This window comes from Lepidochelys kempii, chromosome 24, assembly GCF_965140265.1.
Source record: "Lepidochelys kempii isolate rLepKem1 chromosome 24, rLepKem1.hap2, whole genome shotgun sequence".
Classification (NCBI taxonomy): domain Eukaryota; kingdom Metazoa; phylum Chordata; order Testudines; family Cheloniidae; genus Lepidochelys; species Lepidochelys kempii.
Window position 1 is genome coordinate 7,274,084 of NC_133279.1, and position 24,261 is coordinate 7,298,344.

The window sequence follows — 24,261 nt, forward strand, 5'->3', positions numbered from 1 at the left end:
GCTGCCGCCAACCTGCTGGATGATCTTGGGCAAGTCACATCCCTGCCCTTGGTGCCTCAGTTTCCCCACCTGTAAAATGGAGATGATGATACTGACCTCCTTTGAGATCTATGGATGAGAAGCACTGGATAAGAGCAAGGGATTATTATTAAATACCTAGCACTTTTCAGGCCTGATTCTGATTTCATTCACACTGGTGTAAATCAGAAGGGACTCCACTGAAGTCAATACAGTCAGCCTGAGAGGAGAATAAGACCCAATGTACATGCGAGGCAGCTATTAATCCTGTTGTGTCCTGGCTCTTTACCCCACAGTAAGAATATGGGGAAGCCTCACTGGCAGGACGAGACTCCAAATAACCATGTTTATTAACTATGTGCAAATATACCAGACTCAGGGCCTGGCGCCAGGGGGCCATTTGGGCAAGCTAACCTGAATTAATGAAAGGGGTGAATTTGAAGTGGACTAGTTAAGCTGCTGTGTGTGACCACCCTCATTCCAAATTAAAGTGGCCTTAGTTGGGTTTAGCTTCAGTCACTTCCAAAATGAATTAAACAAAACCAAATTCTGGCCTCTGTAATTTTGAATAACAGCATTCACAAAGGAATTTCATGTGATTTAAACCAATCCAAATTCACACCTTTAGTTAATTTGGATTAATTTTCCTAGATGGTCGTGTGTCGATAAGCCCCAACTACCTAGGTATGTGGCTGCTCTGGCAGGGTTCTGGTAGGTCCAGCCATGGAAGACAGCAAGACCCTATAGAGGGCTCCCAAACTATTTAAAGGGATATTACCCAATTCTTCAATACTACAAACCCCATTGTAGGGGGTGGGGGCGGGAAATGAGACACGGGACTGAGCATCCACCATTCCCACTATGGTCAATGGGATTTGTGGGTGGCTGAGGTCAGCCCATAAGTGACTAGCCCAGATCGGCAGCATGAGGACTCAGATTCTGAGGTCAGAGGGGAATCTGATCATCCAGTTAGACCTCCTGTAGAGCAGGTTGGAATCACTGGGGAGAACCGTCTGGCATCGGGTGCCTTTTTGGGGCAGAGTCCATAGTTTTGTTCTGTCTGTACAGCACCTAGCACCCTGGTGCATGGCTGGGGTTCTTAGGTGCTACAATAATACAAAAATAATAAAAACTATTTGGCTAACCTAGTGAGGAGGGCTTTAAACTAGGTTCACCGGGGGAAGGAGACCAAAGCCCTGAGGTAAATGGGGACGTGGGATACCGGGAGGAAGCACAAGCAGGAGAGGGCTCCTGCCTCACACTAAGAAGGCAGGACAAACAGCGAGTTATCTCAAGTGCCTATACACAAATGCAAGAAGCCTGGGAAACAAGCAGGGAGAACTGGAAGTCCTGGCACAGTCAAGGAATTATGATGTGATTGGAATAACAGAGACTTAGTGGGGTAACTCACATGACTGGAGTACTGTCATGGATGGATATAAACTGTTCAGAAAGGACAGGAAGGGCACAAAAGGTGGGGGAGTTGTATTGTATGTAAGAGAGCAGTATGACTGCTCAGAGCTCTGGTATGAAACTGCAGAAAAACCCGAGAGTGTCTGGATTAAGTTTAGAAGTGTGAGCAACAAGGGTGATGTCGTGGTGGGAGTTTGCTATAGACCACCAGACCAGGGGGATGAGGTGGACGAGGCTTTCTTCCAGCAACTCATGGAAGTTACTAGATCACAGGCCCTGGTTCTCATGGGAGACTTCAATCACCTGGATATCTGCTGGGAGAGCAATACAGCGGTGTACAGACAATCCAGGAAGTTTTTGGAAAGTGTAAGGGACAATTTCCTGGTGCAAATGCTGGAGGAACCAACAAGGGGCAGAGCTCTTCTGAACCTGCTGCTCACAAACCGGGAAAAATCATGGAGCAGGTCTTCAAGGAATCAAGTCTGAAGCACTTACAGGAGAGGAAAGTGATCAGGAACAGTCAGCAAGGATTCACCAAGGGCAAGTCATGCCTGACTAATCTAATTGCCTTCTATGACAAGATAACGGGCTCTGTGGATGAGGGGAAAGCAGTGGACGTGGACTTTAGCAAAGCTTTGGACACGGTCTCCCACAGTATTCTTGCCAGCAAGTTAAAGAAGTATGGGCTGGATGAATGGACTATAAGGTGGGTAGAAAGCTGGCTAGATTATCGGGCTCAACGGATAGTGATCAATGGCTCCATGTCTAGTTGGCAGCTGGTATCAAGTGGAGAGCCCCAGGGGTTGGTCCTCGGGCCGGTTTTGTTCAATATCTTCATAAATGATCTGGAGGATGGTGTGGATTGCACCCTCAGCAAGTTTGCAGATGACACTAAACTGGGAGGAGAGGTAGATACGCTGGAGGGTAGGGATAGGATACAGAGGGCCCTAGGCAAATTAGAGGACTAGGCCAAAAGAAATCTGATGAGGTTCAACAAGGACAAGTGCAGAGTCCTGCACTTAGGACAGAAGAATCCCATGCACCGCTACAGACTAGGGACCGAATGGCTCGGCAGCAGTTCTGCAGAAAAGGACCGAGGGGTTACAGTGGACGAGAAGCTGGATATGAGTCAGCAGTGTGCCCTTGTTGCCAAGAAGGCCAATGGCATTTTGGGATGTATAAGTAGGGGCATTGCCAGCAGATCGAGGGATGTGATCGTTCCCCTCTATTCGACATTGGTGAGGCCTCATTTGGAGTACTGTGTACAGTTTTAGGCCCCTCACTACAAGAAGGATGTGGAAAAATTGGAAAACATTCAGCAGAGGGCAACAAAAATGATTAGGGGACTGGAACACATGACTTATGAGAAGAGGCTGAGGGAACTGGGATGTTTAGTCTGTGGAAGAGAAGAATGAGGGGGGATTTGATAGCTGCTTTCAACTACCTGAAAGGGGGTTCCAAAGAGGATGGATCTAGACTGTTCTCAATGGTAGCAGATGACAGAACGAGGAGTAATGGTCTCAAGTTGCAGTGGGGGAGGTTTAGATTGGATATTAGGAAAAACTTTTTCACTAGGAGGGTGGTGAAACACTGGAATGCGTTACCTAAGGAGGTGGTGGAATCTCCTTCCTTAGAAGTTTTTAAGGTCAGGCTTGACAAGGCCCTGGCTGGGATGATTTAGTTGGGGATTGGTCCTGCTTTGAGCAGGGGTTTGGACTAGATGACCTCCTGAGGTCCCTTCCAACCTGATATTCTATGATTCTATGGTTCATTTCTGCTATTCCTCCTTCCGGTGACACGAAGGCCAGGTAGCTTTCCTGCCCTACATCCCAGCCTAGCAGCACCATCTTCTCCACCTTGCCTTTGTAGCAAGCTTAACCTGAAAAGGAGACCAGCTGTCTCCATGGCCCATCCTTGACTGCTCTGCTAAGACTAGTTTGAAACCTACCTGGGTGTACCAGCAGCAACAGGTCAGGAAACAGGCTGAAAACTCATTGCACAACGTGCTACTAAACATCACCATTTCTTCATCACCAGAGCGAGTGCCTGCCCTGCTGCTGTGAAAAGTGTGGAGGCCAACAACCAGCCCGACACCAAAATTTAAATGTTTATTATTAAGAGCAGTTTAATCCACAGCAGCTAAACGCTACATCTGAATTACCCCACGAGTCCTTGGTGCTGCAAAGAAACTCATTCACAGTCACGCAATAAAAATGGAACAACAAAGAAGGGGTCAGGGAGAAGCATTAAATTTTGTTTTTTCCCATAGAATTTGAGTTACTATTACGCCTGCAGAGTGAATCTACTACATACGGAAGGATTGTGGCCGTTTAGGGATAGGAGTCACCCAGAATAGTCTCCAGCTGGGGGGGGGGGGCCAGAAGCACCCCAGAAAGCAAGAAGGTGTGGATGTAGATGTTAAACTGAAATCAAGTCTGCTTTACACTAGAGCAGAATCGGGAATCTACCGTTGCAATGAACCTACAATTACCATGTTTCGTAAATGAACACTCAGCCAAGAGGAAAAGTTATTTAGGTACAGTTGACTTTATAACACAAGCCAATCAGACCCCTTTGTGTCTAATCTATAGTCACAGTTTTAGGGGTTGGGATTTTTAAACCACCCATAGTTAGTGTAAGAGTTCAGTCACCCCTGAAAATTTCACCTTCAGGCCTAGAGCCTGCAATCGGCTCTTTGGGGCAGGGACCAACTCTTCATTCTGTGTTTGTACAGCCCCTAGCACCATGGGTTCCAGGTCCATGCCTACAGCCCCTACCTAGGCACGATCACAGTACAATTAACGATCCCCACCTCTTATCTAGCGCTTTTCACCCTCAATCTCACAGCACTTTACAGGTGGGGAAACTGAGGCATGGGGTGACATGACTCTGAAGGTCACCCAGCAGGCCAGTAACAGAGCCAGGAATAGAACCCTGGTTGCCCAACTCCCAATTTGGTGCTTCACCCACTAGGCCACAGACTTCAAGAGCCCCACAGCTCCATCTGTATGGATCTAATTGCGAGTTGGGGGCCTTTGCAACTACACATTTTGATGAAGGCAGCCTGGACTCAGTCATTTCCCTGCATTTACCATCCCCTCACCAGCTGAAGAGACACCCCACAGCCTAAAACACTAAGTCGTTTCAGAGCTTTCTCCCTCCTGGAGCACTAGTGTAAACTGGGGATGTTTTACAATCCCTCTGCTATTCTGCAAAAGTTCTCTCTCTGCTGCGCAAGAGACCCACGTGAGGAAAACAACGGCCCCGATCCTGCAATTGGACCCATGGGGATGGATCCAAGTCCAGCCCCACGAGCTCCCTGGGTGGATCTCACTGCAGAATCTCAAGGCCAAATTGGGACAAAAAGTCAAAAAAGTGTTTGCAAACTCTGAAAAAACATTTTGGTTTAGGTCAAAGTGTTTCGTTTCCATCTTGACCAATTTTAACTTTTTTCCCCAAAAATTAGAATTTGTGTGTATTTCAAATTGGAAATCGAAAAAAAAAAACCCAGAATTTTTTGTTTTAAAATGCCAAAACGTTTAGCAATCGCTGCTACGCCCCCACCAAATCTTTTCGAGGCGGCAAGGTTCCTGGGGAAAATTTTGGTTGACAAAATTGGCATTTTCCAACAAAAAAAAGCATTGTGGAAAAAGTTCCTGACCCAGCGGTAGCGCTTGCACCTTCACTGGAGAGTGTGCGTGTTGTGGCTCAGTTTTTGTTAGATTTTGATGTTAAACCGGTGTCAGCAAAAGCCAGACTGCTTGAAAGAGATGGCCTAAAATAAAATCCTTCTGCTTGCAGTTGCTCAGTCTCTTGCAATATCATAATCAGTCATTCTCTCTCCGACCTTCATCACCAGAGCAAAAACTTGTAAAGTAAGAATCATTTTAATACAATGCATTCAGGCTTTCTTCATCCATCACTAAGCAGCCCAAAAGGACACAAATCCCAACTTCCCCCCGACTTTGCAGATCACCTTTAACTGCAATGGCACATCCCCTTGCTGGTTTGCAGTTATCCTAAGGAATTACACCCGGATCCCCTGGGGTCGCTTAAAAACCCAAAGGAAGATGCTCAGGTTCTCAGATGTGTGGCTGCACTGGAGGTCAAATTCTAAGCAGAGTTCAGGAGGCTATTTCAGAGGAGAAACAAAAATATATACATGTGGATTATGCATGTGCTCTGCAGGTCTATGATCGAGTCTATGGGATGGGAGCACAGACCTGGATCTATCCTCTATAAAAAGGTCAATCAGGGATATAATTAGCACCTTATTAGGACAACACCACACATCCATTCTACAGAACCTTCCATCCAAGATAGCATGAGCCAAACCCACCCAGTGTAATGTTCTCTTTCCCCCGCTAATGGTGGATGGGCCACATACACAGTTGACGAGTCTGCTACACCGCTGGCTAATAGGGCAGGGTCTTCTAGCTCAGGCTAGGAGATGCCTGGTTTTAGACACAGAGGTTCCATTCCCGCTGCTGTCACTGCACCCAGGGGTATGGTATTACAATAGCAAAGTGCCTCACAGCTCCCTGACAGGGTCGGTACAGTGAATATTATCATCCTTATATTAGAGGGGAGCTTCATAGATTCTAAGGACACGAGGAACCACTGTGATCATCTAGTCTGACCTCCTGTACAACACAGGCCAGAGAACTGCCCCAAAGTCATTCCTAGAGCAGATCCCTTGGAAAAACATCCAACCGCGATTTTAAAAAAATGGCCAGCGATGGAGAACCTGCCTTGACCCTCGGGAAATTGGTCTGATTGTTCATTCCTCCTGCCTCACTGCCAGTTGAAATTTGTGTGGCTTCAACTTCCAGCCATTGGATCGTGTTCGACCTCTCTCTGCTAGAGGGAAGAGCCCATTGTTCAATATTTGTTCCTCATGGAGATGCCGAGGGAGTGTAATCAAGTCACCCCTTACCCTCCTCTTTGCTAAGCTGACTAGACTGAGCTCTGGAGTCTGTCACGATGAGGCAGGTTTTCTAATCCTTTAATCATTCTTGTCGCTCTTCTCTGAACGCTTTCGAGTACATCCACTTCCTTCTTGAACCGTGCACATCACAACCAGAGTCCATACTCCAGTAGCTGTTGCACCAGTGCCAAATGCAGAAGTAAATTAACCTCCCCCCTCGCACTCAAGAAAACTGGGTCCATGGAGGTTACATAGCAACTTACCAAAATCGCAGCGACAGCATTAGAACCTTAGCTTCTGAAATCCCCGGGCCCGTTCTCTAATCTAACCACTAGACCACACTGCTAGTGTAACCCAAAATCGTGACCAGTGCCCTCCACTCCCCAGTCCACATATCCAAAGTTTCTACTGAACAGAAAGCTCAGGATACTGTTCAATATCTTCATAAATGATCTGGAGGATGGTGTGGATTGCACTCTCAGCAAATTTGCGGATGATACTAAACTGGGAGGAGTGGTAGATACGCTGGAGGGGAGGGATAGGATACAGAAGGACCTAGACAAAGTGGAGGATTGGGCCAAAAGAAATCTGATGAGGTTCAAAAAGGATAAGTGCAGCGTCCTGCACTTAGGACGGAAGAACCCAATGCACAGCTACAGACTAGGGACCGAATGGCTAGGCAGCAGTTCTGCGGAAAAGGACCTAGGGGTGACAGTGGACGAGAAGCTGGATATGAGTCAGCAGTGTGCCCTTGTTGCCAAGAAGGCCAATGGCATTTTGGGATGTATAAGTAGGGGCATAGCGAGCAGATCGAGGGACGTGATCGTTCCCCTCTATTCGACATTGGTGAGGCCTCATCTGGAGTACTGTGTCCAGTTTTGGGCCCCACACTATAAGAAGGATGTGGATAAATTGGAGAGAGTCCAGCGAAGGGCAACAAAAATGATTAGGGGTCTGGAACACATGACTTATGAGGAGAGGCTGAGGGAGCTGGGATTGTTTAGCCTGCAGAAGAGAAGAATGAGGGGGGATTTGATAGCTGCTTTCAACTACCTGAAAGGGGGTTCCAAAGAGGATGGCTCTAGACTGTTCTCAATGGTAGCAGATGACAGAACGAGGAGTAATGGTCTCAAGTTGCAGTGGGGGAGGTTTAGATTGGATATTAGGAAAAACTTTTTCACTAAGAGGGTGGTGAAACACTGGAATGCGTTACCTAGGGAGGTGGTGGAATCTCCTTCCTTAGAGGTTTTTAAGGTCAGGCTTGACAAAGCCCTGGCTGGGATGATTTAACTGGGAATTGGTCCTGCTTTGAGCAGGGGGTTGGACTAGATGACCTTCTGGGGTCCCTTCCAACCCTGATATTCTATGATTCTATGATACCTGATCCTGTCTGTGTTTTCCCCATTCCAACTTCACTCTAGTGAATTCGCCCTGCAGAATCTCCTTGGGGGATGGAACGCCGATAGCCCACCTCTAACGGAGAAATGCTCTTTCCCCTTCCGAGGCTGAAGTTCAAGTCATCACTATGATGCAAACTTCATCCCCCAGTGGCACGGCTCTGCTCTCAGTTATGCCCGTGTAAATCCAAGGGGCCAGATTCTTAACCAATGTAGCTTTGCTGACGTCAGCGGAGTTAGGCTAGGCTGATTTGCCCCAGCTGAGAATCTGACCCACTGACGGCAATGGAGACACTCCATATCTAACAGAGCAAACCATGTCCTGGAGTCTAATACAAGTCAGCTTCACACTGTGCCCCCACCAGGTATCCCCCCCAATGGACCACAGGTTCCAATTAGTGTTACGGTCATGCATGTAGGTCAGGTGCAGTTCTCCTTCCCCCTCCCCTACCCTCCACCCCCCATGCTGTTCACCTCAAAAGCCTGGCTTAGCTGGGGACATTCTGGCTTGGGGCAGCATGCCATGGGGCGGCTAGGATAGTGTCCCTCTATTAGCAGAGAAGAACCTGACTCTGTAAGCAAATATCTGCAGAGCTCACAGCAAACTGAGGACATGAATGAAAGACAACAGGTAGTAAATGCAAAATCTAGACTACCTTTGCTTTGATGATCTCTGCTTGCAAGGCGCTCTGAGTCCAGACCTGTTTATCACCCGTGCTCCTAATACCCGACTAAAGTCAATGAAGAGTCAGCCCAGAATCTTCCTTTCCATTCCCTGTTGCTAACGTGTCTGTTCCTCCTTTGCATTGAGCAGGGAGCATGTGCTGGGAAAGGGATTGATCATCAAAAGGCAGGAAAGAATTTTGCAGGATTAAAAAAAAAAAAAGAGACAGGGAGGGTCAGTTATAACCAAATTGAGTTGACCGAATAGCATTCGCTCCCTTTCTCCTCTCAAGATGGAGATTGGTGGGCCTGATCCTGATCTCATTTACATTGGCTTTCCACAGCATAATTCCCTTCTCTCATATACACCCATGCGACTGCAAGCAGAATCAGGCCGGTTGCTTCTAGGCACGGTTGTCCAATTTGGGAAGTTCACGGCCTCGTGGATCTAAGCGCAAGAGCTGGGTTCCCCTCTCACCCCAGTGTAAATCCGGAGTTACTTGGAACTGGCACAGGTGTAACCCAAATGGAGACCGGATCCTCAGCTGGTGCGAACAGTTGTAGATCCACTGAAGTTGATGGTGCTAGAATGGCTTATCCCAGCCGAAGACCTGGCCTGTGGACTTAGGCGCTCATTCAGACATAACAGTCAAACTGGAGGTAGCTCAGATTACTCCTTACAGGTCTACGTTGTCACCGGGTAACGCCTCCTCAACCTTTTACTTGGACCCGTCAGCGTAAGAGGCGGATTCCTGCACAAGCGTCCTTTCAACACCCCAGTGGCATCTCACTCCGGACACCAACAAGCTCTGAAAACTCACAGACCTCACCTCGGCTGTGAATCGGACCCTCCCTGTCCCAGCAGAAATTGAACGGGAAAGGTCATGAAGAAGTTAGCCATGCTGCGGAAAGGGGCAGCTACAGCCCCGTGGTTTCAGAGGCCGCGATACCGATCTCTCTGACTCCAGTGCGTGCTAGGAGCTGCACCCCTGCAGTCTGCAGGATTACACCAGTGCGAGTGTCAGACCAGGTCAGACTCTGCCAGCCTGGTTCTTGGGGACACCCAGGCCCTTTCGCAGTGCTCTGCAGCACAGGTGGGCCCCAACAATGGGGAAACACCCCCCTCTTCCTTAGCTACAGTGGAGCTGGCGTCATGGCTCTTCAATGGCCTTGCCCCCGACCCTGGAGACCAGGAGCATGTCCAGAGTACCCTGCGTAATAGCTATTCCCCGCTTCCCAGGGCCCGCTGGTCGCCATGGGGAGCAGAGCATAATGTAGAGCAGCCTCCGGACTGCTCTAACTTACACCGTGGGGGGGGCCAGGCAAGCCTCAGAACACAGGGAGTGCAAAAGTGGCTTAAAGCCACCCCGTTCGTCAGTGCCTCAAGTGCAGGAATGGAGCAGGCCCTGTCAACTCAAGCTAACCCCTGCCCTCAAAAATCAATGGAGAGTAAAGAAGAGCAGAATCCATCCCAACGGCAATTCTACATCTCCATTCTCCAAAAGGTGATGTGAAACGAGAGAGCCGACTGAGCCGTGAGCCAACCCTCCCCACCCCGGAGACAAAGACCTTCATGTAGCCAAGTGTTTACGAGAAGAGGACATACAACATACAGTCGCTCATTCTACCAGCACAACAATCCCCAGCCAAGAGAGGTAGGTTGGGGTGGGCACGGACATCAGTGAAACCCAGGTGCCATGTAGAACAGAGTTTGCGCTGGCCCGGCCCAGGGCAGCTCTCCGCCCAAAGGTCCCGTGCTACATCGAACAGGCAAGGCGGTCTGGATTTAGGCTTTGTTAAAGGCCGCCAGGACAGCCCAGATCATCTCCGTGGCACTGGCTTTGGTGGCCTCCACGTCGGGGTCCAAGTCCAAGAGGTCCTTCGACCTGTTCATGGCCGTGTCATACTTGTCGTCCGCCAGCGGGGTGAAAACATTCTCCAGTACGTCCGAGGAGTGGGCCAGCACCAGCAAAGCCAAGGTCCTCCTGTCCATGCGGTGCGGGTCGTTCACCCACCGGTCCAGGACACTCTCCTGCAGCTTCTTGAGCAGGCGATGCTTCTCGGTGGTGTTGGTGACTGGGTGGGTGGTCATGTCGAAGAGCAGGAAGTTCTGCTTCTCCGTGGTCAGGATCCCCTTCTCCACCAGGTTCTTGGCGATGCGCTCCCGCACATTGCGCAGCTGGTACTGCAGCTTGAAGGGGTTCCAGGTCTCGCCTGCGGGTCGGGGAGACGAGGTTTGCTTTTTAGTGGCAAAAATCAAGGCAATAGGTGGGCACCCCCCACGCCACAACATCCCAGGGAGAGCTCGGATACTGCACCTCAGCCACCCCTGCGATGCTGTTCCAGTACTTGGACCCTCCACACCGCTCTACCCAAGTACCGCAATCCTCTTCCTGTCTCGCGCCCCTGCCCAGTTCCCTCAGGACACCTTCAGTTTGATCCATAAGCCCAGACACAACACGTGCCTGCTGATGGGGGGCAGTGGGGGAAGAGAACAGCACCCTGGAACAGCACCAGCCCTGCCCGCCCCCAGGCAACCTCCCCCATCCCGGAAATCAGCAGCCCTTCCCTGCAGCTCCTACCTGTTCATCCTGTTGCCTCTCTCCCTGCCTGGCACAGCTCGCTGGCTCAGCTGCCCCACAGGGAGGGGAGGGCCTGGCTGCACCAGGTGACTGAGCAATCTTGCGGGGGGGATGGGGGGGGCGTGACCTTGCACCCCCCGCCCACGCGTCGCCTCTGCCTAAGCCCCTGTGCTATTCCAGTACCAGGTTCCACACAGTTGAGCCGATGCTCCTCAATACCGACCCACAGCCCACGCACCCCGCTGCTCTTCCAGCCCTGGGCTCCCCACTCAGATCAGCCAATGCCCCTCGATCCTGACCCACAGCCCCACCCGCGACTCCACCCTTCAGAAGCTGCCCGTTTGCCCCAGGGAGAGAATCACGCATTGGAGTGGGAGGATTAAATTACACACTAGGACAAGAAGCAGCGTGTGAGCGTGTGTGTGAGGGGGGGACTCTCATGGAAGCCACAGAACTCCAAATTCACGCAGGGTGACTTAATTATGGTGCTCTGGGCGCAAAAGTTCCCACAGCCCTGAGCCACAGGGCTAAATTGAGCTAATTTTTTACACGTGGACCAGGCCTAGGCGAGGCCGAGTATTTAGGAGGCAGATCCGCATGGAAAAAAGCACCAACGTTGTTTCGTCCAGGGCAGAACTGCCAGCAAGTAAGAGGAGCACAAACCCACCCATGCAACCTGCCTGGCTGGATTCCAGCCCAATCAGGGACGAGATCAGCCCCGGGCCAGATAAGTCTGAATGTGCCGCGAGGCACTGCCCCGTGAGAGGCGGAGCGCTTGGCCTCTCCAGCATGCTGCACCGCCCTGACTGGTTTAGTCCTTAGGCTGGAGAGGGCAAACTTTTTGGCCTGAGAGCCGCATCGGGGAATAGAAATTGTATGGCGGGCCATGAATGCTCACAAAATTGGGGTTGGTGTGCGGGAGGGGGTGAGGGCGCCAGTTGTGGGTACGGGCGCTAGGGTGGGGCCAGAAATGAGGAGTTCAGGGTGCGGGAGAGGACTGTGGGCTGGGGTGGGGAGTGGGCTCTGGTTGGGGGTGCAGGCTCTGGGGATGAGGAGTTTGGGGTTGGGAGGGTGCTCTAGGCTGGGATCGAGGGATTGGGAGGGCAGGAGGGGGATCAGGGCTGGGGCAGGAGGTTGGGGTGCAGGGAGAGGCTCAGGAATGCAGGCTCCGGGCAGCGCTTACCTCAAGAGGCTCCCGGAAGCAGCGGCATGTCCCTTCTCCCACTCGGAAACGTGGCCAGGTGGCTCTGCACTGCCCCGTCTGCAAGCACCGCCCCTGCAGCTCCCATTGGCTGCAGTTCCTGGTCAATGGGAGCTGCAGGGGCAGAGCTAGGGGCAGAGCTTGGGGCAGGGACAGTGTGCAAAGCAGAGCCCCCTGGCTGCCCCTATGCGTAGGAGCTGAAGTGGGGGACATGCCGCTGATTCTGGAAGCCATGAGGATTGGCCCCCTGTCCCTGCTCCCCAGCTGGAGCACTGGAGCGGGGCAAGCCCCAGACCCCGTTCTCCAGCAGGAGCTTGAGGGCCGGATTAAAATGGCTGGTGGGCCGGATCCAACCTGCAGGCCGTAGTGTGCCCACCCCTGCCTTAGGCGATCAAGCAGGAACAAGCCAGGGGGACACAGAAAGTGGCTCATTGCAGAGCAGGCCACCAGGAAGCGGAGGAGGCTCCGTTCGAGACCAGGCCATCGTACCTGTGAGCAGCTCTATCCATGACTGGACTGTCTCTGCAGGCTCTGTGGCTTTGATGTGCTTGAGGGTCTCGTCAAGCAGGACGTCGCCGGTCGGGGTGTCTGACTTTAAGAGCACCTAGGAGGACAAAGAAAGACACACTGCTCGAGGCTGGATCCTGGACTGGTCGCCGTCCCTCTGTCCCAGGACGATCTGTAAGAGCTCGCCAGCCTGACATGGCCTGATCCTGCTTTGGCTGGGAGCTTTGAAATTGGTTCTAACGGGAGAAGCCCAGGAAGCATCTTTGACCAAGACCAAGGGAGACGCCAGGGCACGTGTAACCCACTGTGCTGTATGGGCTACGTGCCCCACGCTGGGCCCAATCCACAGAGGATAGGACACCGCTACAGCCCATGTGACGTTACTAGGGACTCTTAGCCCCACTGAAGCAATGAGGGATTGTCTAGTGGATAGAGCACAGGGCGGGGCATCAGGACACCTAGGTTCTATTCCCGGCTCTGGAATGTCCTCATACAGATTCAGTTAAACCGCGTGCAACTCTGACCACAGGCACAGGCTCAAAGCCAGCAGACATCAGAGTTACGCCAGACTAATGGAGTTACAACCGTGTGAGTGAAAGGAACATCAGGCCTATGCGCTAAGAGGAAGAATGGTCCAATGGTTAGAGAACCCGGCTCTCCAAAGCTAGAACAGTTCCCTGCTGTGAAATTTCTATACCTTGGGGGAGCACCCTGTAGCCCCCATATCCCTCAGTTATACGTAATTGTGATTGTGCATATAAATCAAGCTATGTAAGGTATCAGGGGAAAGGTAATGATCTGGTGAAAGTCACTGTTCTATGTCATTAGTGCATAGGAAGTTATGAGATTTTGTTGTATGGTTGTCAGTAAGACGTGGTGTAAGTTGGGGAATCAGCCTGATGTTCGCTCCCTAGAGACAACAGCAAGGAAAGTAACCAACCAAAGCGCCCGGGTGCGTGTCAAACAACTATCAATAGCCTTGTCCAGCAAGGGAGTTACAGTGCAATGACTCACCTGCATGAGGCCACACCATGGGAATTGTTCAACCTGGCCTGGGGGACTCAGCAATGCCCACCAGACATGCCTGGACTTGTGTTCTCCAAACATGTGGACTGAGGGTATAAAACAGAACACAGGGGCCCCGTGCTTGGCCTTTCTCCTTCCCCCACCTATGCTGCAAGCAACAAGGACACTCAGAAGACTCCAACAGAGGAGACTGGGCCAGATTTAAGGGACAAACTTGTATATTACGGACTACAATATCCAGTGGGGGGAGAAAACCTGCTTAATTTAGATTTTACCCAGTCTAATAGGGTTAAGAGTTTAGACTGCATGCTTATATATTTTATTTTAGTAACCATTCTGACTTTTTGCCTATAAACTTATAATCACTTAAAAATCTATCCTTTGTAGTCAATAAATGTGTTTAACTGTTTATCTTTGCCAGTGTGTTTGCCTGAAGGGTTTGGTAAGGGTGTTTGCTCAGGTTTACAAAGGCTGGGGTATATCCACTTTCCACTGATGAAGTGGTGAACCATTTAATAAATCTGCAGTGCAAGACAGTATATTCCTGAGGCGCTGGAAGCTGGGGGGATTTGGCTGGCGCCTTTCTCTGTGTGATTCATGAGTGGTTCTGGGAGCATTCATGCAATCTAGCTGGGTGTGGGGCTCCAAATGCTGTTGTGCTGAGTGATCACAGCACCTGGAGGGTTTTGCTGCTTGTCACTAGCAAAGCATTGTGAGAGACAGCCCAGGCTGGAGAGTTCAGGGGGCACAGCGGTCTCACAGTCCCAGGCTGCGCCCCGGGGATCCCATCACACCTGCTCTGCCACAGACTCCTTGGCCCAGTCACTTCACCGCTCTGTGCCTCAGTTTTCCCATCTCTGTACTGGGGATGACAGCCCTGCCCTGCCTCCCAGGGATGCATGAGGATAAATGCATTAATAACTGAGTGCTCAGGCGTTATGGAGACAGAGGCCACAGGCGCACCTGAGACATCCATCTGGACATAAGCTGCCATTGTCCGTGCAAACAGTCGTTATTCCGGAGGCATGGGAAGGAGAGAGATGCCTCCCCACTTCCCTCCAGACAACGACAGGCCTGGCTCATTCCCCACATCTGACCCAAATGCCTACCTCGCGGCCTCCCCGTCCCGGCCTCTCTGTTGCGTTCTTCCTCCACACCCACAGACCGGACGCGGGGCCCAATCCACACAGCGCCCCCACCCCTACCCCGCTGTAAATCTAGAGTTACTCCATCGCTTTCCATGGAGCAACTTCAGATTTACCCCTGCGGCGCTGATCAGAGCCAGTGTAAATGGGCTGGATTCTCCATTGCCCCGTGCCGTCGTTGACACGGGCGCAGAACACTCCCAAGGTGGGATGGCGGCGTTCTGTAGCCACGTCACACTGGGCTGCAGGGCAGTGGGGAATCAGGCCCCATGGGTCTGAAAAGGTAGCAGGAGGGGATCTCCCCAAGGCTAAGGGCCTTGTCCTCCTTGTTGGCCCAACAGGCACAGAGTCCAACCCCCCCGGGCAGGGTACCTTTCTGTCCAGCAGCCTCTTCTTCCTCATGGTGAGCGGCTCCAGCTGGATGCGTCCACGCAGCGCCAACTCGATGAGAATGCCGCCACGCAGGCCCGAGGAGATGCAGTCGTTCCAGAAGGACGTATAGCCCTGAGGAGGGGAGGAACGCCACCAGCTTAGAGACAGAGGAACCCTCGTGGGACGGAGTCGTCAAGAGGTTGCTACAGCTTCTTTGTGTCCCACCCACCCCTCCGAGGAACTGAAGGCAGCTCAAGGCTCTTTGCTTCTAACAGCTAGTGATAATAGCACCACCGAGCCCTTTCCATCAGCAGATCTCAGAGCCCTGGGGGTGAGGATCAGCAGCCCCATTTTACGGAGGGGGGAAACCGAGGCACAGAGCCGGGAAACGACTTGCCCGCAGGTCACCCAGCAGGCCAGCGGCAGAGCCAGTCCAGCTCCAGCTACGGAGTGGCAAAGGCCTGCTCTTTGGAGCAGGAGGGTCCGAGTTCTAACCCCACTGCCCCTACAGCATGGGAACCACTGCAATGTTTGTTCCCTAGGGGGCCAGGTGGTGCAGCTGGGATGCTCTTTGCTTCGAGAGCCCTCAGGAGCGCGCGGAGTCGAGAGGAAAGACAGAACAGCCAGCGGTTCTGAAACGCCAGGGCCCCTCTCCCAGCAAAAGCCCAGTCTGTCCAGCCTGCAATTGTCTGAAAGCAGCTTTTTTCGTATGATGGCGCCAGAGCAATGCTAGGCACCCTCCCAAAATGGACAACAGGGCCTGATTTTCAGAGATGCCAAGCACCTGCAAATCCAGCTTATTCACACCCCTGAGCGACGTCACTTATACCGACGTAAGCTATAGCTTGTACATAGCCTAGCAAAGGCCAGATCTGCTCAGTTAACGAGACTTGGCCAGCACAGCGTTCAAGGGTTGGGCCAGCAATCTGTCGTTTGCCTCACAGAGCCGATCCTTCCAATACCAACCCTGAGCAGCACATCACATGCCCTTCGCCAGCTGGCTCGGGTTCCAGCAGCACCTACTTCCTGCTTCACAGAGCAAATGACCGCTGTAATGCGGCTTTCTTCTAGCACGTCCAGGTGTTTGTTGTTGGCAGAGCGGACGGGAAGTTTGCGTCAGCCCCGGCCTCGGACACCTAGCCTAGGAGTTGAGTAAGAGTTTTGAAAACGAATCTGACTGCAGCCCACACTGGCCTGCCAAACCGGCTCAGAGCAGAGCCCTGCAGCAGTACTGGACTACGACTCAGGACTCCTGGGTTCTATTTCCACTCTGGCACTGAGCTGTCAGATGACCTTGGGCAAATCACTTTGCCTCTGTTCCCCTTCCCACCTAGTCGGTACATATCAAGGATGGTCTCATACTATGCGAACAGGGCCTTGGTCTCAGGGGAGCTACTGTAACATAAATAAGTTTCATGCTTCTGCAATTCTGGGACTAGTCAACATTTGAGAGAGGGGTTTGTGAGCAAACACCCCACCGTGGAAAAGAGTTGAGAGACAGATGTTAAGGTTTCCGTCGCCTTTGGTTGTGACCCTATAGAGAATTTTATTCGCCACAATAGGGAAAAAAAAAAAATCAAATAAACCCACTACAGAGCACAAGTCTCAGTGCAGTTCTATAGGTTTGAAAGAGTTAGGACCCGTAGGAAATTCTACAGGACCTTTTCCCATAAGGGACATTGCTTTCAGCATGGTGAGGGGAGGGGGGAGAAGACAACGAGAGAGAGAGACACAGAGTATCTAACTGTAATGGTGTCACTGCTTGGCCCCGTTTGCCTGCCCCCCGCCAATTCTTCCCCATCCGCATGAAACCCATGGGGAAACATGCCAGAAACACACCATCCGCCCTTTTCATGATGAACTAGAACTGGGTCAGCGGCTGGCACAAGAACTAACCAAGGAGCAGTAACCGTTTTCCATCAAACTAGCTTTCCCAGAGCTTAACGAGATTTCTGAATAATGAGGCCGCTCAGGAAAACATTAAAGCCCTGACAACTTCAGACATGCATGCCGAACAATTAGCTGTAATCAGAAATTGCTTGTAAGCCCTGTCGTAAGAGCGCTCCTGGCTGTCTGCAGCTTTATCTTTAAGCCCAAGGTGTACATCTTTGAAGAGACTTCCAGGAAGGTTTAGATAACAGCACTCTCCCTAGTGTCCTGCCCGGATTGCACTCTGGTTAATTACATTCTGCCTGCTTAAATCCACCAAGTCCATTACTTGCTCGCTTGGGATGGGAACGTCTGAAATTGTTGGGCAGCGTGGCTGCATGCTGTTAAACAGCTGCTGCCTTCCACCCTAGAAGTGGCTGCATTTCGATCACGGGGCGGGGGGAGCGCTCGAGGGGCCAGATCCTCAGCTCAAGTAAACTGACGCAGCTCTATTGAAATCAGTGGAGCCACACTGATTTACACCAGCTGAGGATCTGGTTCTGTGTATCGGTTTATAGTCACTCTCTCAGTTCTCTAATGCACTCCATCACCAACCCTCCATACATTATAGCTATGAGACACAGTCATTCAGACTGTACAAAATTCACCCTTTTCAGCACCAAGTTCCATGCACCCGCCAGAGCCCTACTCGGAGTGGGTAAGTGATGCAAAGACCTCTACACCAGGGCACATTTCAGCCTAGCTCAAGGGGTGTTGAATAATGTCCCGTCCCCCCCAATCTAATAGCAAAGGGCCCGATCCTGAGACGCATCAAACACCTGCCACTCATCCTTTCTTCAGCATCATAATTAGAGTAGGACCTAGAGTCGCCAGCCAGATCCTGGCCCTTTTGCGGAAGGTGATGTACGGACACTTAGGGAGAGAGAGTCCTTGCCTGGAACAGGTCAAAGGGGGCAGGAAGAGAAACAGAGGGACCTTGCCTCCCTGCTCCCAGTCCAGTGTTCTGCCCACTAGATGATACCATTACACCAGATCGCTTCGAATCAGACCCAGCCTTAAAAGTTTAGTGTCAACTGAACAGAGGAGTATGGGAAATGCAATATACCATAGTCACACTATAACACAGACACAGGGAAAAGGCCCATGAACAAGACATCCTGAACTCTGAATCCTTAGTCGCCTGTCCTCCAAAAGCTAAGACGCTGCTCACAGAAGTCACCAAGGGAGAAGTGTCAAAAAAATCAAGAGGAATTTTCTTTCACTACCTCTAGCTGAGGAGACAGATCAGCTGAGCACAATGAGGGAAATCAAATATTTTAAAACCAGCCAGGTCACTGTTTTCTGGGAGACCCATTCAAATCCCGCAAAGTGTCTTGGTTGCAGTCCCTGACCCACAAAGGCCCCAATCCTGCAGATAGATTCATAGGTTCAACAGCCAGAAGGCACCGTGGTGATCCCTAGTCTGAGCTCCTGCATGGCACAGGCCAGAGAACTGCCCCAAAATAATTCCTAGAGCAGAGCTTTTGGAAAAAACATCCAACAAAGATTTAAAAATGGGCAGATATTTGTGCGCGTGCTTCACCTGCGGCAATGAGCCTGATCCTAACCACAGATGTCAACAGGAGCTTTGCCATAGACTTCAACAGATATTGCACCAATCCCTAAAGCTGAACAAGCACATAAAAGTATTTGCAGAACCGGGGGCAGGAGGTGTAAGGCCTGAAACAGCATCTAACCAGCTTTCAGGCCTCTCAGCTCTAAATGGATCATTAGGGAAAGATGAATAAGCCCCACAGATGCCAAGTTTTGAGGATTAGAAATGGAATAATAATTTTTTAAAAGTATACAGATTTTTTTTTAAAAAAAAATGCACCGTTCTGCAGCCTACAAAGGGTTAATCCATAACTCCAAACATCTATTTATACAGCAAGCCTTGACACATGCACTGGGTGTGTTTGGCAGGGCAGAACAATCAAACAATAAAATAAAAAGTGAACCTTTATTTGCTTTCTTCATTTCCTTGTTGCAAGGGATCAAACAAAGCAGGAATCAAGAGTTCAGAGGATCTGCTGGGTGCTTTCTACAAAAGAAACTCTCCTTTTAACCATGCAAGTTTTTGCTCTCCAGAAAAGGGTTTCAAGTTCACCCTTTCTTTTTAAAGCAGGATATTTGCAACCTTTAGAATTCTGTCCAGATTTGGTTTCAGATTATAAATGCCAGACTGATTGCCTACCCCCAGATGGATTGGATCTGAGACAAAGAGATCTAGTGAAGCTGGAAGAAAATGAAATGGTGTCATGGGGCTTCCAGACAGAAAATGGGCAACATTTTATTTCTCCTACCACCAACCTCTCCCTCCTCCCCCACACACATGCCTGGTTTTGGTCAAAACTTTCCCCTAAACTTTAGGCTGCATCTTTATCGTCCCTCAAGGACTCCATATGAAGCTGGAGCACTTTAAAGGCAAAGAGATGGTTGTTCTTCCTGCTGGCACATCAGATTCAACCAGGATCTGAGAGTCAAGCTGGGTTCTTTCAACTCTGGTCAAAGTGGACCCTCTATATTCTTAGCCTAGCATGAAACCCACCCAAGATATGATTCAGAAGTATCCTGTGTGCTGAATACACTTCAAAACAAGGGCTGGCCAGAAAACAAGAATTCTATTTCAGGAAATATTGAGGTTTTGACATTTGTTTCCATTCCGATGAGGAATAAAACCAAGATCTTGCAAATTTGATTTTTGGGGCCGGGGGGAGGGGGGGGAAGAAAAGAGAGAAATGACAGCAGAATAGCCAACTGCCTAGTGATTACGGCACTCACTTAGGATATGAGAGACCCAGGTTCAAGTCCCTGGTCCAAATCAAGCAGAGCAGGAATTTAAACCTGGGTCTTCCACATCCCCAGTGCATCCCCCAATCTCCAGATTACTGGCCATTCTAGAATCTCTCTACTTCACTCTCTCTCACGCGCTTACACACACAAACGTTGACCAGAAATTCCATCATGGATCCCAGAAACGTTCCTGACAAACGTTTCATCCAAACCAATGTGTTTCCTCAAAAAGTTTTGGTTTTCACAATTGGGCATTTTGTGACAAAAACCATTTTGCTGAAAAGTTCCCGACGGGCTCAACTCAGAGCATTTTAACCAAAAGTAGGTAACTTTTAGTCTCCATTTTGTACAAATAGGGAAACAGAGGTGCACAGTGGGGAAGTGACTTGCTCAATGCCACGCAATGAGTTAGTCGCAGAGCAGGGCATAGAAAACAGGTGTCAGAGAATCACAGAACTGGAAGGGACCTCGAGAGGTCATCTAGTCCAGTCCCCTGCACTCAAGGCAGGACTAAGTATTATCTAGACCAGGGGTGGGCAAACTTTTTGGCCTGAGGGCCACATCGGTGTTGCGAAACTGTACAGAGGGCCGGGTAGGGAAGGCTGTGCCTCCCCAAACAGCCTGGCCCTGCCTCCTATCCGCCCCCCTCCCACTTCCCGACCCATCCAACCCCCCCTGCTCCTTGTCCCCTGACCGCCCCCTCCTGGGACCCCACCCCCTATCCAAACCCCCGGCTCCCTGTCTCCTGACTGCCCCGACCCTTATCCACACTCCTGCCCCCTGACAGCCCCCCGGGACTCCCACCCACTATCCAACTGCTCCCTGTCCCCAGACTGCGTCCCGGGACTCCCTGCCCCGTATCCAACCCCCCCGGTCCCCAACCTCCTTACGATGCTGCTCAAAGCAGCAGGAGCTCACAGCCCCCCCGCCCGCGCTGCCGAGCGGAGCAGCGGGCCAGAGCGCTGGCTGCGCGGCATGCTGGGGCTGCGGGGGGGGCGACAGTGGGGGAGGGGCCGGGGGTAGTCTCCCCAGCCGGGAGCTCAGGGGCCGGGCAGGACGGTCCCGCGGCTGGATGTGGCCCCCGGGCCGTAGTTTGCCCACTTCTGATCTAGACCATCCCTGACAGGTGTTTGTCCAACCTGCTCTTAAAATCCTCCCTGGGCAATTTATTCCAGTCAGTGGCGTAGCTGGGGTGGGGGAGCGGCCGCTCCCCCACTGAGCACAAGTGGCGCCTTGTCAAGGCGTTGGCGCCTTGTAAATGTTCCCCTGCTGCGGCGCTTTTACTCAGCTGGCAGCGCTCCGGGTCTTCGGCGGCGGGACCTTCACTTGCTCCGGGTCTTTGGCGGCACCTCGGCGGCGGGACCTTCAGTGCCGAAGACACCCGGAGCGAGTGAGGGCCTGCCACCGGCGCGCTGCTGGGTCCAACCTAAACTCAGGACTCTTAGTCGGGTGCCAGGGCTGCTGGAGCACACGGTTTCTGCCTTTTCTTTGAGAACGAGGAGAAGACTATCGAGGCGCAACGTACAAAACACAGAACGGTCTGATCCATCGCCAGGGGGTCCCCTTTTCATCACATTGTAGAAAGCTGCTTGCAAGAGCTTATCAGCATCAGAGCTACAGTCTAGCCCACCCCACTGGCACTTGGGTTCCAGGAATATTTATAGGGTGGATGGGGTGGGTGAGAACCACCTGCACCAGCCAATTTAAAAACAGGAAGGAGGAAGAATTTCACAGCAAGAAGTCCCCCCACCCAGCCCAATGGCATTGTTAGCTGCCTAGGACTTGGCCCCTTTCTGATTCATCTTCCAGCCATTCTATAAAACATTAACTCAAGAGACAATGCCACATCCCTACAGAACAGTAGTGTTGCAAGAACCAGTTTGAATGAGCCATTAATTAGGAAAGACCAGCTCCGGTTTTCATCCCTGACATCAGAGGAGAGGATAACAGAGTTTCTTAAGACAGGTCTACACTAGAAAATTAGCTCAACCCAGCAACTGGGCTCGGGGCTGTGAAAAACCCACACCTTTGAGCAATGGGGTGAAGACAGCTAAAGGGCTTGGTACACTTGCGCGTTAGAGCGCATTAAAGCAGCCCCAGGCGCCCTAGCTTGCTACCCGTCCACACTGGCAAGGCACGTAGGGCTACAGCGCTGTTGGTACTCCACCTCGGCGAGAAGATTAACGCTTGCTGCGCCTTGGCTGAAACACCCGGGGGTCAGCCTGGATGAGGTGTTGCATTACTGCGCTTTGATCAGCCTCCAGAAATGTCCCATAATCCACTTAAGTCAAGTGGCCACTCTTCTCATTGTTTTGGAATCGCTGCAGGAATGCGCATATGCCCTTTGAAAGCTCTGTTTCTGACAGCCAGTTGCTTATCTGCTCCGAGACAAAGCAACCATTAGTGTGGAATGCTGCGTGTGAGAGAGCGAGGGGGGTCTGCTGCTGTCTGAACTTACAAGACAGCATGCTGACATGCTCTCAGCCCCCCCAAAAACCCACTTTCTCTCCCCCCACATACACACAACACTCCCTGTCAAACTCCACCCCCCCTCCCCCACATTTGAAAAGCATGTTGCAGCCACTTGCATGCTGGGATAGCTACCACAATACACTGCTCTCTATGGCTGTTGCAAGAACTCCTAATGTGACCTGGTGCCCAGGATCACAATGCCCAGGAACACTCATCAACGCTGAAAGAGATCCTGTCCTGCAAATGTTGTGGATATTAAGATATGTGCTTCGACAATATTTCCCAGCCTAGGCACAGTTGGACAGCAGGGTCAAAAGACTGATTTATTTAACGCAGAATCCCCTTTATGTATTAATGACCCCAGGTCCATCTAGATTACACTAGACAGTCCCATTTTGTAAGGGGGCGAGGGGAAAGAGCAATCCAAGTTTAAAAAGGGGGGGGGGGGGAAGGATTGTGGGTTCATGATTCAAAAACGGTTCAGAACCTCGTTTAAAGATACCTACATCAAGCTGAAGCTAAAGGATTTGGTACCAAAAGAGTTAAAAAGAATGAAAGGTCACTGCACTGCTCAAATTACATTTGTACCTGAGTGGCTCTCAAATATTTGCAAGGTTATCCCCAACATCCGGCTTATTACCCTGCTTGCCTACAGCGTCCTCCCTGCTTGCCTACAACTTGCCTACAACATCCTACTTGGATTAGCAACCCCGAGATTTTATTGGTGCTACTGAACCAGAGGCAGTGTCACCGTTTGATCGGGCAGCGCCTCATATCAGCACCGCCTGCTCACGTATACAGCACTGGCAGCAGGCCCATGTCCGCGAGCCACGTGTAACTGAGATATTGCAAAACCAGGATATCCCCGCAGCTTGATTTCCAGAAGCTGACTGCTACTGAAGTTACCGGGAACAGCGGGTGCTCAGCACCTCTGAAAATTAGCCCCCTTGTTTTACAGGGGCTCAGTTTGGAGGACCCAGGAGGCAGTATGACCTAGTGGATAGGGCACTGGAGTAGGACTCAGGAGACCTGGGTTTTGTTCCTGGCTCTGCCACTGGCCTGACCCTGGCAAGTCACCTCCCCCACTCTGTGCCTCAGTTTCCCCATCCATAAAATGGGGAGAATGATCCTGACCTCCTTTAATACCTAGGGTTGAGAAGCATTATGGAAGAGCTAGGGGTTATTATTTCAGTGCTGAGAGCAATGCATTACACCCAACAAACTCTGAAAATATACTCTCTTCAGGCTAGGAGGAAGGATGGCCTAGTGGTGAGTGTGCTAGCCTGGAATTCAGGAGACCTGGTTTCAATTTCCTGCTCTGCCACACACTCCCTGTGTGACTCTGGTCGAGTCCCTTAGCCACTCTGTGCTTCAGTTTTCCCAGCTGTACAATGGGAATAACAGCGCTGCCCTGCCTCGTGGTGGGTGCATGATGAGGGGATCAGATATTATGGTGATGGGGCCAGATAAGTACCTGAGACATCAAGAAGAATCGATCCAAGGGAGCAGACAACTCAGTAACAGGGTTTGCAACTGTTCACTTCTAGGTCAGCAGCTTACTCTGGGGAGCGTCAAATGGCAAAGCTAGTTCCCAGATGTTAAGCCGGAACGGAGCTTGGCTGTGTCTCAGTCCAGTCCCTGGTAGCCCAGTTGTCCACGTCACAGAAAGCCATCCCCACAACTAGCCATCTCCGTAGAAGGGCCAAGAACCGACTCCCCTCCAGATCAGGGTCAAGACACACGGGCAGGGAAGCTGGTTGTCCATGTTGCATTTGCCCTTCTAACCGAAGGGCTGTTAAATCAGCACCTTTCACCT

General features: G+C 51.2%; 1 protein-coding gene across 4 annotated transcripts in view; it reads right to left on the reverse strand.

The window, feature by feature from the left end:
* Positions 1-24,261, reverse strand: part of GOLPH3L (golgi phosphoprotein 3 like) — a 63,877-nt gene that overhangs the window by 34,178 nt on the left and 5,438 nt on the right. For 2 of the 4 annotated variants that reach the window (XM_073322593.1, XM_073322594.1), the window contains exons 3-5: positions 15,252-15,383; positions 12,691-12,805; positions 8,412-10,632 (exon numbers count right to left, since the gene is read on the reverse strand). In XM_073322593.1, coding sequence (XP_073178694.1) covers positions 10,205-10,632; positions 12,691-12,805; positions 15,252-15,383 — 675 coding nt within the window. In that variant the 3' untranslated portion in view covers positions 8,412-10,204. Of the gene's footprint in view, positions 1-5,299; positions 5,564-7,541; positions 10,633-12,690; positions 12,806-15,251; positions 15,384-24,261 lie in introns of those variants that run through there. The other 2 variants (XM_073322592.1, XM_073322595.1) reach the window with 2 other exon arrangements.